The following is a 20121-nucleotide window of genomic DNA, read 5'->3' on the forward strand; positions in this document are numbered from 1 at the left end:
GCTGGTTGGCTGTATCTTGCTACCATACCTTCCTAGCTCTCGGTGGCTTTAAAATGAAACCGAGAGTGCTTTTTGCACACTGAGTACCTAAGCTAGGTGCAGTGTGACAGGGATGCATTTAGGGATCAGAGGTCGAGGGAAAGTACCTATTTCTTCAGGGATTGCCATTTGTACTAGCAGCTGTCCCTCAATAAGGCCATCTTTAGATTGTCTAGCAAGTGCTTTGCTTACTCACCAGCCCCACCCTACTTCCTGTAGGCCGGGTTCATTTATTACCTGGGAGGAGCTCGCACTCTCTCTCTTTCTCTTTTTGTTCGTGGGTTGTCGGGCTGATTTCTCAGAAGCTGTTGGGATCTGTCAGGAAAAAAACACTGCAGGTTCCTAATGTGAGGAACTCCGAAGACGGGCTGGGCTCCGGCTTCTCTGTGTTTTCTTAGAACCTTGACTCGGAGCTTGACATCTGCTGCCCTTCAGAAATGAAAATGTGGCTTAAGTCACATTAAAGCCCAAGGTGCACCCTAAGTCACATTAAAGCCCAAGGTGCACGCCCCGGGGTGTCCTGTGGTACACTGAGCAGGCGGACTCTGGTACTGTACCCAACCGTGCTTTGGGGGGAATCGTGTTGCCATTAGAATTCTTTACCACCTGAACCTGTGGTTGAACTTGGGGTCTGCTGTGAAGTGGAATTGCCACCCTTGTTTTATGGATGAAGAACTGGGGGCTTAAGATTTTTCTGAAGCCATCACTCTAGCTTCTAGCAGACAGGAAGAACTGTTCTCACAAGCCCCTCACATTTGGTGTTCTCCCACTCCTGCCCCAACCCCACCCTCACTCCGGAGCAGAGACACATAGCCTCTGTGCCTGCCTTCATAAAATGTCACTGTACATTTAAGCAAGCCTCAATCCTCTTCTGTCTCCTTGAGAGTTGTGAGGGCGACAGGCGTTTCTTACTTAGGAGCTAGGCTAGGACTTGCCTTAGGATGAGAAATGCAGAAGTCCCAAGTGTGTCCCGTTGGTCCCATGCCCTCTGATACCTTTCTGATCAGGGAGTCCTCCCCTCCCCACATTTCTTTAGATTAGATCAAAGGTTTGGTCTGACTCAGGGAGGTGACTCACCCTGTGCTCAGTAAAGTCAGCTCCTCCTATGGGAAGTGATGACCCAGGCAGCTTGGACAGTATCCATGATTTTCAAAGACAAGTTTAGGACCCCACAGAGACACACTTGCCAAGCTTGAGCTCCCTGAATTGTCTGATTCTCCTCCTATAAGGGAGAGGTGAGGTACGAGGAGCCTGTGAAGAATGTTCATCCACGGTTGAGCTGCTCCTCAGAGTGCTCCTGGGGACCTCCAACTTAGAACTCAGGAGTGAGCTCCTCTCTTCAGTGCTGGGCTGGGCTGCGCCTCACTTGACTGCGGCACAGCATCATTGGAACGCCTGCCTCTTAAAGCATCAACATTTATTTTCTCAGTATCTTTCAAACTGTGCTTTGTATGTGCGCTTCATTGTTAGGGCCAGGCTGTCGGCACCCGGTGCCTGTGCAGAGTAGGGATGTGTTTATGTGTTCTTAGTGGGTTGTCATGCCTCTGGGATGGATGGCCCAGAACCATTAATCTTTGACTCTTTTTTTTTTTTTTTTTTGCCTGTAGTTGACTCAATGGAGATGGCAAGTGTAAGCCTGTCCTATTCAATTATAAGGTTTGCCTCCACGGCCTGCTCTGTTTTCTTTGCAAGATTTCCAGTGACTCCTATGTCTGTTGACTGACAGTATATTTTAAATTACATTTTTAATGTATTATAGTTGTATGGTACAAAAAGTTTGTAAAGTGAAAGTCGCACTCGGGTGCTTGCTTGGTGTATAGTGGCCCTGCTGTCCCTAGAGGAGGCCATTGTTCCGCCAATTTCCTGTAAAGGAAAAACAAAATGAAACAAAACAAACCATGGTTTGGATGTGGTGTGTCCCCAAGGGCACTTGTATTGAGAGTGTGGTCCTCTGCAGGTCGATCAGGTATTATTTCACGGGATCATTACGGCCCCCACTAAGACATTTAGATCATTTCATACAGTCTGTTGATACCTTAGCTAACAATACATACACTCCTGGAACTCCCTAGGTATTTCTGATTATGGTCTTGCTCTACCTGGCTGTTATGGTACAGATGACAAGGTGCAGGTTTTCTGGAAATAGTAGCTATTACAGGCATGTACCGCATTATCTCAGTAATAACAGGCCCACAGATAACTAACCCGGGATGGATGAGTGAGTGTACAAGGTGTGAAAGTATGAGAGTGCTTCCATCCTAGTAAATACTGCTCCAGACGGCTCAAGTGCCCCTCTGCACTGCTGAGGCCACGCTGCATGGGAAACCCTGACTCCCACCACCCAGCCGCTAACAGGGAAATAAGTTGTCTGCAGTAGATAGCCTCTGGGCTAGCTAACTGGTTCCTAAGCCACTCTGGTCCCTAAATACTTTGTAAATATCCAAGTGCCACAGAGTAGTAAATGATGTAATTGTTTAGATAACTTTATTTGGTGTTTGTCACATTTGGGTAGTGTTTAAATTTGCTCGTGTTTCCTCTTCACAGTATTCTACTTCTAAATCTAGGTTTAAGAGAAAGAGGATGAGGCTGGGGATGTCGCACCGTGGCAGAACGTTTGCCTACTGTGTACAAGGCTGATGATACTCAGCAAGGCAAAAAAGAAAATTCCCCAAAACCCTCTTTGGGTTTTATGTTTTGCTTAGTGCTTTCCTGGTCTAGCAGAGTTTGAGTGTCTGTTCTCTGGTATTGGGACTCATTATCTAATCTTCCCACCGCTGGGGCCTTAGCCTTATCATCCAAGATGGCAGAGGATGACAGAAGTGAAGAACAGAGCTATAGGTGCATGCCCCTCACCATACCACGTCTTAAGGAGGGGTCTCAGCAGCAGTCGTGGATGCCTCATTGAGCAGGACCCGGTGTGGCGTGGCCAGTGGGAAAGGGGACTTAGAGTTTTTGTCCTCTGGGCAGGTCTTAACTCCCAGCTAAAATAAAAGCCTTTTACCATGGAAAAAGAGGGAACCTGTACTTGGCGTGGGCCAGCGGCCCCTGGCGCTGCTGCCCGCTGTATTGCTTCTGTTATCACAGTTAGAAAATAAGCTTTGCGAGCATATTAATTTCCTTTTTAAAACAGTGAAAAATATGGATTTCCTAAGCTTGTAAAAGGTGCTAGAGTAGGTATGGCACTTAGCCTCGTGTGAGCGTGTTAGATATAACTTATCTCTTCCTGGTTTTTATTAAAAACATTTTACTGAAAAATGATGAAACTTGATTGTTCTTTTCTTTGCAAATGAAATATGAGCTATTTGCTAACATCTACTAGGAAAACTTCACTGACTGATCATACTGCTCCTGTGTATTGGCATATGTCAAATTTTCCTGGTCATTACATACTTGACTATAAAATATTAAAAATGATAAGTAATTATAAAGTAAATATTCCCTCAGTAGAAATTTGCTAGGCTGCCACCATATGTCAAGAGTGACGGTCACGGGTCCAGATGTTTACAGCCTTCCAGGCTGGTTCCTTGGAAGGAAGATTAAAAGTCTGGACTCCTGTAAATGACAAATGTGATCTGAGGACTGAGAAGTGGGGCGTCTGATCACTCGAAAGTCTAGGACATGATTAAATTCCACATTTGACAGGCTCTGGCAGCCACTTTGTGAAATCCCAGAGTTGTTTGGAGACAGTCCTGAAAACTGGGAACTTTCCTATCTTCCCTTTTCTGATTCCAGAAGTCAGGGTTTTTATTGCAGCCCTTGGATGGTGTCTCGCTGTTCTGAGTTGCTTTGTCAACTTGGAACACTTTCTAGTGAATCAGTTTATTAATTTTAATAAATTCTTTTAAATAAATTTATTAATTTTAATAAACTGATAGATAAACTAATAAATCATTTTTAAATGAATTAGTTTTAGATTTATACTTTGAAGTTTGAGTTGAGTTGAAGTGGAATTCGTGCCCACTTTAAATATGGCCAGTGTTTATTCTGACTTTCTTATATGTTGGCGGTCCTTTCCTTAGAGGTGGCAAAAGTCCTGATTGTCAGGAGATAAGAAGCAAGTGTTGGTGGTCCAAGGTCACATCAAAGACAGACGCAGAGGTAGACCCAGAACTCTGTCCCCAGCCCCTCTTCCATTTTAGTCTGACCACTTGAGCAGACATTCCATTAAATGTGAGTCAGTGGCTGTGATCTGGCTTTTCCTCCCACCCCGGTATGAGGTAGAGGTTTCTGAACTGTTCGGTATTATAGTTAATAGAAATAGGTTTGGCCTTGGCTGACCGACCCTTTTGCCTGAGCTCCGTTTCTGTTAGTCAGAGACACGCCTGTAGGAAACTGCACAGGTCAGGTAAGAACTAGAACCCGCAGGCTTTGCTGGTACGCGTGTTCCCCAGTCACTGGCACCTGGGGCCAGTTCTAGCATGCTTTTTTCAGAGAGACAGGGGAAAGGCTCTTAATTTTTGAAAAGGCCACAACCAAATTACTGGCCCTGTGATCTAGTTAAAGGCAACAAGTAATTTCTTGGAGCTCCTGGTGGGTATAAAGCACTTAGTAGGCCTTAATTATGATCGCCTCTTGTAAACAAATATTCTTTTAAACAGTTCATTGGGGTTTTGGGGTGATTTCTGTCAAACCAAGCAAAAAGTAGACTTAGGGATTTAGTGGTTCAGCACAAGGTCTGAGAGCTAGGGAGTGCTGGGCACAGCTCCGTGGAGTTATTTATCCAGCCATTTGACCGGTAGGTTCTTGTCCTCCTTAACCATGGGTCCCAATAGTGAAGTGGGAGGAACTGGTAGTGTCCCTGGGCTCAGAGCAGAGTGTTGCTTGCCTTCCGGGAGCCATCCACAGGATAGCTCCTGTTAAGTGCTGTAACAGCTTGTTGCCCTTACTTGGTGGTGAGCCTGTTGTTCTTGGTGGGAGGTTTCTGGTGTTTTGAGTGGAGGTTGTGGCTTATCAGCTTCTGTGTAAACATGAAAACTTGCAGGAGGTGAGCTGCAGGTTTGCTGGAGCTCCTACTGGTCCAACTGGATCAGCCAGTTAAGGTAGTTTAAAAGGGGCTTCCTTTTTCTTTGAATTGTTGTTTTTGGCCTTAGGTTATTAAAAAACTGGGCCCAGATTCCTGTCCTCAAGGAGGTGATAGTTAAGTTGGGGTGGGAGAGATGCTGGCCCAGCGAAGTTCACTTTGAGAAGGTGGCGTGTAGAAGGCAGACTCGCAGGTAAGACCAGGAGCTGTAGCCTGGGGATGGTTAGAGGAAGCAGCTTTTCTGTGTGTGTATTAGGGGTGCTGGATATTGGGAAACACGCAGAGGTTCACTGCTAGGGTGTGCCTAGGAACGGAAGAGAGCGGGGTGCCTAGGGTGGGTATCGGGGTGTGGTTCCAATATGGAGGGATGGCTCCCAGTTGTAGCTGGAAGGGAATGGCTCAGCAGGAAGAGCCTTGGGCTTGAAGACCTGCCCATGTCGGGAATGTCTGAGTCCTGGGTTCTTTATCTGTAAGATGGAGACAGCTATCCTCCAACTGCTTAGAGATCCATGGATAAGAGTGTGATTGTCGAACGTTCTACAAATACGGATAGTTTGTGCATTATTTGGGCTTTCCGCCAGCCATATCCAGAAAAATACAGAGATACGTGAGTAACGTGTACCTGCATCCACCCTGGATGCCAAGGAGGTGCTCAGGGCCACCCTGGGTGCTGTATCACGTGACTGGTAGAATTCTAGTAAAGATGAATGACGTCATCTCAGTACTAGGAAGGGGGGCATGATTTATGCAACAGGAAGATGTGGGGGAGGGGTGGGGAGAACCTGGCCAGAGCCACGAAGGCGGGGGACCCTCTGAGGAGGGGTGACTGGAGGAGTTGTCCTGAGGGCACAGAAGCACACAGTGTAACTCATATCCAAGGCAGGGGATGGTCTCAGCTGAAGAAGCTGAGAACTGCAGAATAAATGAAGATGGTCTACAAGGAAGCAATGCTCACCCCAGGCCTCGGAGCTGGAAGGGCCCAAGAAGGACTGCTTGCTTCAGACTCCTCGACGCCCCTGTGGCAAGCCCTTGGAGGACTGTGAAGAGATTGGTGAGATTACATGACATGGCAGGGGAAGAGCAGGGCTTCTCTGTGGGTGCTGAGCTGGGGTTAGGGCAAAGGTGGGGGCACACTGCCTAGTTTAAATCATTCCTGATGGTGGCTCGGAACTTTGTCATAGCAAAGCAGCCACTGAGAAGGGGCCAGACACTGTGTCAAATGCAGACCTTACTGATAAAGGGGAAGTGAGTCAAAGCTGACCCCTGTCTTTTGTCCTCAGGCCTGGGTAGTTATAGGATGCATTCATCACCCCAGGAAAAGCACATGGAGAACTGGAGAGGCCGAGCTCTGTTCGTGGGACACAATGGGGTAATAAGTTTCTGGGTGTCGGGCTGATGAGATGGCTCAGCGGGTAAGAGCACCCGACTGCTCTTCCGAAGGTCCTGAGTTCAAATCCCAGCAACCACATGGTGGCTCATGACCATCTGTAACAAGATCTGACTCCCTCTTCTGGAGTGTCTGAAGACAGCTACAGTGTACTTACATATAATACATAAATAAAGCTTAAAAAAAAAAAAAGAGTTCCTGGGTGTCTGAGGATGGGTGTTTGAGAGGACAGGTCTGGGCTGCAAAGCATTGTAGAGATGGCTAGGATCATGGGTGAATGGATGATTCTAGCCACAAGAAGGACCTTAGGAAAGAGACTGTACAATGGAAGGGGGGGCTGCCTGCACCGTCCAGGGTGAGAGCCAATGGAAGAGAGGCTGCGGTGCCATCCAAGGTGAGGGCCAATCTGAGAATTTAACAGGCATCAGTTTTGATGTTCTTCCTCTGCCACCCAGTCTAGTTCTTAATTGAGTCGGATTATGAGGTCAAATTGCTCCCAGGGAAGTGAAGGATGGACCCGTAGGTCTCTCCTCTTCCCATGTGGGTCATGGTAGGAATGATCAAAGTGGGCGTGATATGCTCATGACAGACAGTGAGTGGGACTTTGCATTGGAGAAGGGGACAGAGAATGAACGTGGTGCCCACAGTGTGTTTCTCTGTTACTGTTTGAAACGGCAGCAGTGAAGCCACACCCTGACAGTGCTCGCTCCCAGTGCCACCTTCAGCAGGGTTCACCTAATGTTTCCTTTTTCTTTTTTAATGGATTAGTTTTTTGTTTTTTTGTTTTTGTTTTTTTTGATTATGTACATAAACTACACTAAACGGCTTTCCTGTAAGCAAAAGGCAGCATTTTAGGTGCAGAAAAAATTAAGTTATCATACTTAAAGTCAAAGTAATGTAGAGTAGGCCTTGCTACTTCTATGAACCATTGCCTGTAGTTGGTCAGCTTTGCCCAGTGAAGAGACAATGAAGAGACAATGAAGCCCCCTGCAAGTGTTTAAACACATTCACATAACCAGTTATGTAATCTAGACAAAGGCAATTTGCGCTAGGTTTTTGAGGTGGGATTCCCCATGCTTGTGAAAAGGGAGGCCTTTCCGTAAAGGTTTCTCGGAGTTTTAAGTCTGTGGATTACTCTAACTGGACTTTGCTTTCATTGTGTAACTTACTTGGTTTAGTTTGCTATTCATTGAGTGTCCTTTAAGGTACCAGACACTCAGCTGTGGCTGGGGACCCAGGCATGAATGGCACATATGGCTTCTGGACCCTTGGAGGACTCGTGCAGAGGGAGGACAGTGGGCGGAGCTGTCGCTGGTCATTGCCACGAAGGAGAAGGAGAGGCAAGTGAGGAATAAGAGGCAGGCACAGGGCGGTATTATGCAGAGAACTGGGGGCTGTGGGGGGATTTGGGAGGGAGGAGCCAGGGCAGAGGTCAGGGCTAGTAGAAAGCTGTTGGCTGCCAGCCTGGAGGCAAGCCTACTGTGGTTGGAGTAGAGTAAAGGACAGGCTCAGCCTGAAGCATGCCCTTTAGAAGTACTCAGCCCAGAATGCTTTGGTCTCCAAGACTGTGAAATATGCTGTGTTAAATGCTTTCTGGTTAGCTGCCTTCAACTAGGAAAATGGTCTCAGGGATTGCAGGGAGGGATCTTCATGAAGGGGCAGATGAGGTGGGGCAAAAGAGATTTGGAACTGTTCTGCTGATGCTCCAAATGGAGGAGCCAAAAGGCAAGGAGGGTGGACAGCTTAGAAAACGGAAAGGACAACACAGGCCACAGGCGTGCTTCCAGCCACCTAGTTCTGGCAGCTCATCACAGCCCTATAGAAAGCAAACATGCCTAGACGCATGCCAAGGGCTGCTGGTGTGTGTGTGCGTGCGCGCGTTAGGTCAGGGCTATGTGCCACATCTAGCAGTGCTCATCACACCAGTGTTGAGAGCGGCAATGACTTTTGCCTGGAGGGAAACTCGAGTTTTGCCAATATGCATGCATTTAGTTCCCTTGAAGCTGTTTCGAGATGATTTCTGAGGACTGATAAAATATGACACATTAAATGGGATAGTATTTGCTGAGGGCAGCCCTGTGCCGACAGACATGCTCCTGTGAGCGCAGAGTCCTCAGGTGTCACCAAAATGAGAGAAATGATGATTTGTAGCCCCTTTAAAAATGAGAAATGTGGAATCTAGATTTTTGTAAAAAAAAAAGTACACATATATATGTGTGCACAATTATATATATGTGTGCATATATATGTACATACACACACACACACACACATATATATATATATATATATATATATATATATATATATATATATATGCAGAAAGGGGACTCTTTGTGGGGAGGAAAGGGACCCAGGAATAAGGATGGGAAAGTATGGGGGGGGTGAAGTAAAATGATGTGTGTGTGACAATGTTAGCATGAGACCAGTTATTAAAGTTAGAAATAATTTAAAGGTAATGTGAGCACAGTGTGACTTGGACATGGTGCTCACTATGAAACAGATGCCGCATGGGGCACATTCCAGCCAGCTGTATGTCTGAGGCTGGGCGGACCACCACCAGTCTTCAAACCAGGGCTTTTTTAAGGGGGGGAGGGGAGAGGGAGAGTGGGTCTTGAACTTTCAGGTAACAGGTGTGAGCAAGGCCTGAGCTGGTGACGACTAGGCTGCGGCCAGCCATGGTAAGGCCTAGGAGCAGATCATTTCATGGGATAGTTTGAGGATGCAAAATGAGCTCAGGACCACGTAGCCCATGTGGAAAAGGCCTAGTGCTCCCACCTCTTCCTAATATGCCTGTCCACAGTTTGAGAGATCATAGAGACCTTGGAAAGATGTTTTCCTTTTCCCCTGAGTAGCTGCAGCCTGGTTAAAGGAAGAGGACTGTGTGTTCTGTAACCACCCTCCCCCAGACCAGAAATGATAATGTAAGAGAGGGCTGGGAATGAGGAGTCAGAATCCATGGATGCCAAATGTCATTATCCTCCCCACATCTATGCAAAGTTTAGCTACTCGTGGTTAACAGGAAAAGCCCGATCGTTTTGCTAGGAGTGGGTGCTGGAGGAGAATATTCATGTACATTTTCTACCAAGAGCCATCTTTTCAGTTTCTTTTTTGCCACGGATATTGGTGACTGATGGCCAAATAGGCTGCTCTTCCCATAATGACTTTGTGGGTCCTAGAGGAAGTGTGACCAATATCAGCGGAGCTTCAGTGCACATCACTGCCTCTGACACTGTAGAGCTAGACCTGGAAGCTGCTGCGCAAGCAGCTCGAGCTTTGTTTCCTTGTTGCCCCCAGGACCATGGTTGAACATCAGGATCTGACCCCTGAGTCTTCATGCACCCTGTGGATAGGACCCCTGAGTACTACTACACTTAATTTTGAACTGGCTGGATGAACTTCTAGGTTCTTTCTTTGATGATCTTAAACTTCATGAGAATCTGAGGTGATAGCCATAATGCTACAAGAGCCTTTATAGGTATGAGCATCAGCCAGTGACTGATACTCATTGAATAGGTGATGGTCAAAAAGGGATGCCTGGGATAAAGTGGGGAGCGGAAAAGCCACCCTCAAAGGAGCGCAAGTCTAGATGTCAGCACTACCACCCAGGTTCTCAGGAGATGAGTGTATGCCTTGACTCCACCCAAGGTGAGAGCAAATAAAGACAGTTTGTATACTCAGGCTTGGCTTCTCCGTCATGTACGTTAAGACAGTAAGAAAATCCAACTAAGAGGAAAGCATGGCCCCCCCACTGTCAGAGCCTGTCCCCCTAGGTTGTAGCAGTGAAGGAGACTCTAGCATATCTTGTAGAGCAGGCCTAGGTGACTGTCTGAGCAAGGGCAATGTCTGGATCTACTACAAAGCATGATTGGGAGCTTAGGAGTCAAGATAAAGCGAAATGAAACTAGAAAAAGAAAGGCGGCAGAGACTCCAGGAAAACAAAGGTCAGGGTCTGAACATGAATCACACCACATGATAGAATGTGGGGGAGAAAGTTTGTTTGACCTCAACATTAGAGACAGCTTCCTGCGAGGAAACTGACGTCTGATTCTGGTACTGGTCCTCCATCCATTTATTGTCGGCTTAGATTTTTTTTTCTCTAAATCTACTTAGGGTTCTTAACACTTCAACCTCCCTTCTAACAAACCTATCAACCAGAGATGGGGGAGGAAGAAGGTTAATAGGGAAAGGGGGTTATGGACCTGTGTAGTCGTAGTTCTTTGGGGTGGGCAATTCTACTCATTGTTGTCAGGATACCAGCAGTGCAGTCCAATAGCAAACACCAAACATGAATCAGAGGAGGATCGATCCAACAAGAACCACAAGGCTCCTCTTGAATTGGCTCGAGTCCATGGAGGCAGCCAGAATCAGCTGGAATACCACAAGAAGTTCTTTGCTGCATTTCTCTCTACATAGTAAAGACCAGTGAAGAAGCAAGACCTAAGTGGTGTGGTGTGTCACAATAACAACGGCCTCTCACTGTTTGTGGGGTTCCATTTATACTCTTTTCAAACATCATGCACCCTCTTCAGCGCCCACTCAAGCAAAACATCACATGACCTCTCATGTGTCTGCTTCAGCAAAACAGCTTCTAGAAAAATACCACAACTGAGTTTCCAAAGAAACCAGAAATTTCCACTTCAATTTATACTTCACACTGAATAGTACCAGAGTCTGTAAAAAAAAGAGATGAGCGAGTTGCCAAAAGGTGACTTAGTTTCATTGTGTATGAAAGATGACAAGAAAATATCTAATAAAATAAGTTTAAAAAAAAAAAGAAAAAAAGAAAGATGACACATAGTAGGACTTGGAAAATGAAGTGGAATGTCTGGGAAGAAGGAATGTCAGAATGCTTGCACCTTCATCTCACTCACTGAAGGAACTGAGATTTTTGTCAAATGTTGGAAAGAAAATAGAAGTTCAAGAATTTAAAACGGAGCATAGCCAATACAACCAAAAGCAACAAGTGTCTTGTTGGCTTCCCCTTCTGATGATAGGGCCAACATTGGCTAATCAAGAAATAAATATCACAATCTATAAATAAAGAGAGGTTAAATCTAGAATAAAAGTAAGAGTTGCCCCATTTCTGTAGCCTGGGATGAGTTTAGAATCTATTACTTCTACCCTAAGTTCGTTCATTCATCCTTCCTTCCTTTATTATTATTTTTTTTTACTAAAAAATTAAATATTGAATTTGAAGATGGCTTCAGATGTCAGAGCAACACAGTTCTCTGGGTAAAGCTGTGTCCTGGTTTTTCAGGTCTTCAATCAAATGAGCTGAGAAGACTGTGTTTTAAATTAAGCAATAATAGTGGCCTTGTTCTGATGAAGCAATAGTTCACATTTCCCGAGACTCAACTCTGAGTAGCTAGAGGCACACTCTTTAATCCTTAAGGAAATGAATTATTGCCAAAGACAATGAAGCAAAGTTGCTATTGTCTTTAAGGCTTAAAGAACACCAGTGTTTAGGACAGTTGATTGAAATAGTTAATACAGAAGTAGGCCAGCTGTCGGGGGAGCCGCGCAAGTATGAGTGGCGGAGTGATCCGCTCTGGATTCTAGGATAGCTTGCTCAGACCGTGGTAGTGTGTCCAGAGCCTTTAGCCTGTAATCGTGGCCTCCTTTAAAGACCTCAGTTTGTGTCTTACTCTGAGTAAATGCCATGCTTTTTGACATTGCCTTTCTCTGTGATAAAGTTTATTTCTTGCTGCTAAAGATGATGCTGTGGTTTTAAGGGTTTTTAAAAAGATTGTTTGTCTGCATGTACAATGTGTACCTTGTGTGCCTAGTATCAGTGGAGGATAGAAGAGGACTTGGATCCCCTAGAACTGGAGTTACAGATAGTTGCGAGCCACCAGTGTGGGTGCTGGGGAACAAACATGGGGTCCTCTGGAAGAGCAGCTCTTAACCACTGAGCCATCCCTTCAGCCTCTGGTGTCGTATCTTTAAGTATTTTCCAATATGTTGAAATCTTCATGGAGTTACTCCAGTACAACTTTGCAACTCGGTGGAAGGTGGCCATGGTGGCTCAACTCTAATCCAGCCCTGGGAGGCTGGGGGAAGCAAGATGGTGAGTTAGAGGGAATCCCTGCCCTCCCCCCAGAACATGGGAAAAATAACAGAACTCAGTAGAAGTAGCTGTCTAGTGGCTCTAAGGCAAGCAGTTTGCACAGTGACTTTCCCTAGTGCCAAACTCTAGACACTGGCCCCGTGTTTGTCGTCTCTCCTTTGGACCTGATATGGGAACAGGGTTTTTGGATGCGGCTCTTGTTAGTTTCCACTGCTTCCGTCCCTACAGGGCCTGACTCGCTTCCCCGCTCCCACCCCAGCCTGTGTCAGAATGCAGAGCTGCTGCTGTAGTTCAGGCTTCTGCTTAAGAGCATGGTGGTGCCCGGCCGTGGTGGCGCACGCCTTTAATCCCAGCATTTGGGAGGCAGAGACAGGAGGATTTCTGAGTTCAAGGCCAGCCTGGTCTACAAAGTGAGTTCCGGGACAGCCAGGACTACACAGAGAAACCCTGTCTCGAGAAAAAAAAAAAAAAAAAAAAAAAAAGTGTGGTGGTACACACCTTTCATCCCAGGTAGAGGTAGGCGGAGACAAAGACAGACAGACAGACAGGCAGACAGACTGAGATGTCTCTGAGAGGGAGACACACACACACACACACACACACACACATAACACACAGAGAGAGAGGCAGAGACAGACAAGTCTTGAGTATGGCAGCAGCAGAGAGACAGTGGCGTGAGGCCTGCAGCCCTGGTCCTTGGAGTTGACTTGGTGCCCACAGAGCACCTGGCTCCCTTACTAAACCTGGCTGGGCAGCCGGACACCCAGCCCTTCCTGTGAGGAACCGGGAGGAAGCTTCAGATTTATACAAAAGCCAGATTTTTGGCACGAGTTTTGAGGGACTGGTTGGAACGGACTATTCTTCCAGAACCTACAAGCACCTGGCAGCTCAAGAATCGATGTGTGCCTAGCATTTAACCTACACCGTGACCTAAAATGACTTAGATTAGAAGTAGACGGTTGTCCCCCGGTGTCCTTGTTTGCATACTGGTCTAGTTTTGCTCATTTATTTGTTCTTCACAGACATAGCCTGAGCTAATGGACCGTGACGTTATATAAGGCCAATTCCAAGTGAGATTAAGAGCCTTTTTGCTAATCTCCGAACCAGGGTGTCTGTGAGAATGGGGCCCCCAACGGTTGCTGAGTGTTGGGGTGACTTTATTCATCTGTTTCTGGGACCTGCTTTGTATTGGATTAGCTCTTGGCATAGCCTTGAAATGCAGAGCGGTGCACCAGGCGCCTTCTGGCTGGCGGCTCCCTTTTGTAGCCACCCAAAAGGCCTCCTCTCCAACCTCTCCCCTAAGCCCGTCTTCTCACCAGACTGGCTGTCCATCATCAACTCCACTTACCGCATCACCAGACTCCCCTCTCCTACGGCAGCTATCTCAGTACTTCTTAACCTGTGGGTCCTGACTCCTTCAGGAGTCAAACAACCCTTTCTTTCACTGGGTTCAGATATCAGATATTTACATTATGGTTCACAACAGTAGCAGAATTACAGTTACGAAGTAGCAACAACGATAATGTTACAGTTGGGAGTCACCATAACTCGAACCGTATTAAAGGGTTGTGACATTAGGAAGGTTGAGACCCACTGCTCTAGCTCCTCCCTTGGAAGCAAAGCCAGTCTTGCTAGTTCTGTGCTGTCCCTTCTAGGTCTCTTCTGCTGTCATTTCCTGGTAGCACCCTCTCTACAAAGCACTTGCCCTCTGGATACCACTCCCTCGCGAGTCCTTTTCTGAGCTAGCTACTTCTGGATCAGGTGCAGCCACACTGGAGTTTTAGGAGCTACCCGGGAGGCGGTGCCTTATGCATTATGGGGGCAGTGCTTGTTGAAGCAGTAATTGGCTGTAGGAGGAGCATGGTAAACAGGAAGCCTCCCCGACACCCTTAGCAGCCTCCTTGGGTGTGTGTAGGAGGAAGTGGTTAGAGGAGGGAAAGCGGGCTAGGCCGAGCTGCCCTTTGAGTCTCCTCTTGGCAGTTGGTTACCTTTACCCACTGGCTACCGTTGGGCCTGGGTTCTTTTTCCCTTCGCCTGCTGGGAGTTGGACTTAAAACTGTCAGTATGCCAGCGGTTTTTATTTCAGTGTGTCATCGTTATAGGCTGGCTCTTGTGCTAAACGTTTTAGCTGTTGAGTTTTGTTTCTTGGGGAGCATTCCTTATGCAGGGACAGAGACACTTTCTAGGTAATCTTTGTCCTGCCTGGCACCTAGCTGTGAGGTCCAGAGGGCTTCATACTTAACTTCTGTCAAAGCCTCGATTTCCTATCAAATCGGAGGGTGCAGGCTCCTTAGCTTCTGTTTACCCATGGTTCAGCTCATTGCTTGATTCTCCAGCAACCCCAGCACAGGGTCCATCTCACATCTGCCAGCACAAGGTCCATCTCACATCTGCCAGCACAGGGTCCATCCCACATCTGCCAGCACAGGGTCCATCCCACATCTGCCAGCACAGGGTCCATCCCATATCTGCCAAGCATCCAAGCCCATTCGTTGCACATTCTAGGTCTCTCAGGTATTGTGAGCTCCTGCAGGGACAGTGTTACTTGGCTACTGGGTGGACCTATGCAGACCCCTGCACCCTGGCTTCCCTATACCCCCTATTGATTGAGAAATTTGGGGACCCAGGGGCAATTGCTTCCCTAAGTCTCCACTTCAGTTCCGTTGCCTTGGTGTGTGCGGGTTCATCATTTCCAGTGTAGACTTGGAACTAGAAGTGGGCAGGGTGAACTGCCTCAGGTGAGGAGATGGGAGGAAGGGCAGCCACTGTCCCCATGGAAGCCATCGTCCGGCTCCTGTTTCTCCTGGGCAGATGTGACTCCCTTCCCCCTGTTGCACCTGCAGAAGCATAGCTGTTAGTGTGTCTACTTTTTAACTGGGATCCAGCCCAGCAAGGAAGAGGAGGTGGTGGGGATATTAGATAGTGTTGGGTTTTTGTTCCTTTTGCACCTGACTGCAGGCTTCCCAGTGCACTTTGCTCTCCCTTCAGAGCGTTTATTGTTTGTTCCCAGCTGGCTTTCCATCTCCAGCTGCATACCTCAGAGCTCTGGTCTCCACTTCTCTGTGTGGTCCGGTGTGTGTTCTTTCTCTTTGTCTCCTGTATTGTTTGGTTTTCAGTCAAGCCAACCCTAGAGGTTGTAAGCCATGTGACTAGTCCGCCCCTCTGCTGGTGAAATGAAACATCTCTGCTGGGGATCATGAATGAGTTGGGCTTAGAAGCCACTCCTGGGGAATGTCTGGGGTGGAGAGAAGAGGAATGTTCCACCCGAAGCTGCCACTTTGTTTCTCAGGCTTTGTGGGAGACTGGTTGATATGGAGGAGCTTGGATCATGTACCCATGAGACAGAACATCACGCATTGCACTTCAAATAAATGGAGATTCTCCTTGTCGGTTACAACCTCAGTAGAGTTGAAGAAAAAGAAAAAGGGAAGCGATGAATTGTGTCATGGGCAAGAGTTGGATTCTAAATCTGTAGACACACTGTTGCAAAGCTAGGTGTAGTCAAAGTTTCCCCTGGAGGATACCTGTCTTAGTCGGGGTTTCTATTCCTGAATAAACATCATGACCAAGAAGCAAGTTAGGGAGGAAAGGGTTTATTCAGCTTACATTTCCACACTGCTGTTCATCACCAAAGGAAGTCAGGACTGGAACTCAAGCAGGGCAGGAAGCAGAAGCTGATGCAGAGGGATGTTCATGGCCATGGAGGGATGTTCTTTACTGCCTTGCTTCCCCCGTTTACTCAGCCTGCTCTCTTACAGAACCCAAGACTAACAGCCCAGGGATGGCACCACCCACAATGGGCCCTCCCACCCTTGATCACTAATTGAGAAAATGCCTGACAGCTGGATCTCATGGAGGCATTTCCTCAAGGGAGGCTCCTTTCTCTGTGATAGCTCCAGCTTGTATCAAGTTGACACACAAAACCAGCCAGTACAATACCTTGGAGGTTCAGTGTTGGAAACAGATGTGTACCTAATAGATAGGACATGATGGCTGCTTCCCACCTAAAGTGGAGAGAGCAAATTGTTCTGTGAGTCTCATGTTCTAGGCTTAAGAGTGTCTTCAGATACCAGAATTGCACCCAGCTACCTACCGATTCTAGGAGGGACAGGCTCACGATCCTCTGTTTGACACCAGGTGTCACTCATCTCAGCTGTGAGACCTGTGCACCCCGAGCTTCTACCTTTGTTCTGTTCCACTTCACAGCAGCTGCGGGATTGGTAGGCTGTAGGGCAGGGAATGGTGCCCATAGCTCTGGCTAGACTTTAAAAATATGCAATATTCAAGTCCCTAAGTTTTTTCTGTTTTATCACCAGGTTACTTGTGGGGGCACCTCGGGCAGAAGCACTCCCACTGCAGAGGGCGAACAGAACAGGCGGCCTGTACAGCTGTGACATCACCTCCCGGGGACCTTGCACACGGATTGAATTTGATAATGACGGTGTGTTCTGCCCTCACTGTTTGTTTGGCCAGCCTGTCTGTGCCATGTGTCACTTGCCACCAGATAGGACAGGAGACAAAGCATTTATTCCTGCAGAGAAGGCTATTCACTTTTAATTTTGTCAGTCTTGACTGTTTTATTTGTCCTGAAAATACTTACTTGCTGCCTCGGTTTCATCCCGGTTAAACTAGAATGGTGTGTTTATGTTGCCACCTAGTGGTCTGTTGAGACTGTTGCAAATTTGAGTTCATAGCTGTGAAGAAACACTAGAAGTGGGAAAAAAAAGTCACTTATGGTTAAAATTTTTTGGGGGGGGGGTTGGGGGGAAGCCAGGTGGTGACAGTTCACATCCTTAATCCTAGCACTCAGGAGGCAGAGGCAGGTGGATCTCTGTAAGTTTGAGGCCAGCCTGGTTTACAGAATTCCAGGGTAGCCAGAGCTCTGTTACACAGAGAAACTCTTGTCTCAAAAAACCAAAAACAAACAAACAAAAATTGGGGGGAAAGACTATTTTTTTTACTTTTCTTTATTATTTAATTCATGTATTTGTTATTTGTTTGCCTGTTTTTGTGATATCGTGGCTCTAACCCAGTTTCTTGTGCATCCTATTCAAGTGCCTTGCCACCAATTTGCATATCCGGCCCTGAAATACTTTTCTTGAAAATCCTCTAAAATGAGAACGGAGCAGTTTGAGTAAAATCTTCCCTAGAGACTGTGGTACATGAGTTGATGAGTTAGGGTAGAGTCAAAATAATTTTCAAAAATCTTCAGGAGGAACATTGGTGACTTGGCTGCATATGTCCATGTGAGGGTGTTGGATCCCCTGGAACAGGAGTTAAGGACAGCTGTGAGCTGCTCTGTGGGTGCTGGGAGTTGAACCCAGCTCCTCTGAAAGAGCAGCCAGTGCTCTTATCTTAACAGCTGAGCCATCTCTCCTGCCTCCAAAAGGGTCTTTTAAACACCTGACTCTTACCAGCTAAAGCTGCCACCTCTGAAAGACAGGCTTGTTTCCCTTTTATTTTAATATCCCCTTTTATGAAGCCTCTGGGTGGCTGGAGATGCCATAATGGAGTCCATATGTACCACCAGCTAATTTACCTGGTTTCCGGTAGGCTGGGCAGAGCCATTAGTGTTCCGAGAAGCTTGGAGGAACCAAGTTTGATTATTGGCCTAAGTAGACAAGCAGGCTTGTGTTGGCATTGTCGCCTGCATTCTTTAGGAATAATGTGTTCTTACTGATAAGGAAATGCTCCATGTTAATTGCAGAAAAACTATAAATATACAGCTATATGTAAAGAAAAAGAGGGCCAAATGTCACTAATCTTAGTATCTAGATAGCACATTAATATTTTTATTCTTATTAAGGAAGGTAAAAATATGGGCTATACAGTAGATTTAAATTGATAACGAAGTGAACACGTGGTGATATTTCTGTGTATTCTCTTTCCCTTCTCCATTTAAGATGATAATTGAGTCTGTTGTATAAAGCATTGAGGAACGAACAGAGAAGCACCCACTTTCTGTTAGTCGAGATACTATGTTTTACATTGCTGCATCAGAGGCACCTGCTTTTCCGTTACATCAGTTTCAAACATTCTAGGTCTAGAGTTTTTACGAACGATTCAGGCAGCCGTGTCACTGTCTCCTTGAGATAAGAAATCAGTGTTCTGGATTCACTGAGTTCCCCGTGTAGCTGGGTGTGGAGTCTTCTTATGTTTTTGTTACCCTGTGGGTCTGTGTAGGCTTCTGGTCACTCCCACAAACTAACCGTCAGTGTTATCCATGTTCTTCTGCAGCTGATCCTATGTCAGAAAGCAAGGAAGACCAGTGGATGGGAGTCACTGTCCAGAGCCAAGGTCCAGGGGGCAAAGTGGTGGTAAGTGTGGAAGACTGCACCGTCCTCGGTGTTGGCTGGCTATGGGCTCACAGCAGTGGCCACCAAGCTCCTGCCTCTGTTTACCTTTGAGCAAGAAGCACCCTGCTGTAACACCAGACCTGATGCCAGGAATGAGCCAAAGCTTTGAGTCTCTCTCTCTCGTGTGTGTGTGTGTGTGTGTGTGTGTCCTTAAAATATCCAGATCCAAAGAGCTTAATACACATTTTTGAACATCCCTAAAACTAGGTGCTCTTCAGACAAAAACGAAGAAGAAAAGCAAAGCCAAAGGACACCATTTCTGTCCTAGGAACTTTTTGGGGTTTTATAGACAAAAGAATTGTAAACCATGGAAATGACTAAGGACAAAGCCTTGGCTTTTACTCTGTGTACCCCCAACCTTCTTAGACAGAAGGCAGCTTGACGGGGAGACTGGCGGGGAGAGCATGACCTTTTTGTCTCTGTCACAGTCTAGTTGCTGTAATAAAGTTTACACAGAAACTTGAGAGCAATGAGGATCTTACACTTAAGGGGCACAGTATAGGATATAAACTGGGTTCCCCGTAACTAACCCAGACTGGGTTCCGTGGAAGGTAGCCAGGAAGACCCTATAGAAAACGGAGCGTAGTCTGCCTTTCTGGACTGGGTAATTCTTTCTGCCTTTTAGTGATGGGGAAGAGTCCGAGAGCACAGAATGTAAACTGGGGTTAACTGCCAGGGGATGGTGCCAGGAGAAAGAGAACGCCTTTGCTTTAGCTGTGTTTGCGTTATCTTCTGAGAAAAATATGTCCTGGCTCCCGTCTAGGACATAGTTATTTACAGCCACTAAAAGCCAATTAAATAAAGCAAATGCAGGGAGATGGTATGGTCTTTGTTTCTGTGCAGATGAATTTACAGGTGAATTGCCTGTGGATGTGAACTGGTGTGTTAAGACTTGGAATGAGGCTTTGTTCTCTAAGAGTAAGGCAGAAGCCCTGGGTCCTTTGTCTTGTTCATGGCCTCTCAGAGTGGGGGGTGATTGGTATGCTCTGGGATCCTCTCCCTGGATAAGGACATATTTAATCATCTTACTTAGAACCAACCTCTTTATTATTGCTAAGCGTTCCAGCTCTGTCAAGTTTTTTGTGGTGGTTGTTTTGTTTTTAAAGATTTATTTATTTATGTTATGTTATGTATGTGAGTGCACTGTAGCTGTCTTCAGACACACCAGAAGAGGGCATTGGGTCCCATTACAGATGGTTGTGAGCCACCATGTGGTGACTGGGGATTGAACTCAAGACCTCTGGAAGAA

The 20121-nt window shown here is 46.5% G+C and overlaps 1 protein-coding gene across 2 annotated transcripts in view; it reads left to right on the forward strand.

Moving 5' to 3' along the window:
- Positions 1–20121, forward strand: part of Itga6 (integrin subunit alpha 6) — a 70863-nt gene that overhangs the window by 12702 nt on the left and 38040 nt on the right. For both annotated transcript variants that reach the window (XM_021191925.2, XM_021191924.2), the window contains exons 2-3: positions 16833–16957; positions 18754–18833. In XM_021191925.2, the coding sequence (XP_021047584.1) occupies positions 16833–16957; positions 18754–18833 (205 nt within the window). The remainder of the gene's footprint in view (positions 1–16832; positions 16958–18753; positions 18834–20121) is intronic.

This window comes from Mus pahari, chromosome 3 (assembly GCF_900095145.1).
Source record: "Mus pahari chromosome 3, PAHARI_EIJ_v1.1, whole genome shotgun sequence".
NCBI lineage: Eukaryota > Metazoa > Chordata > Mammalia > Rodentia > Muridae > Mus > Mus pahari.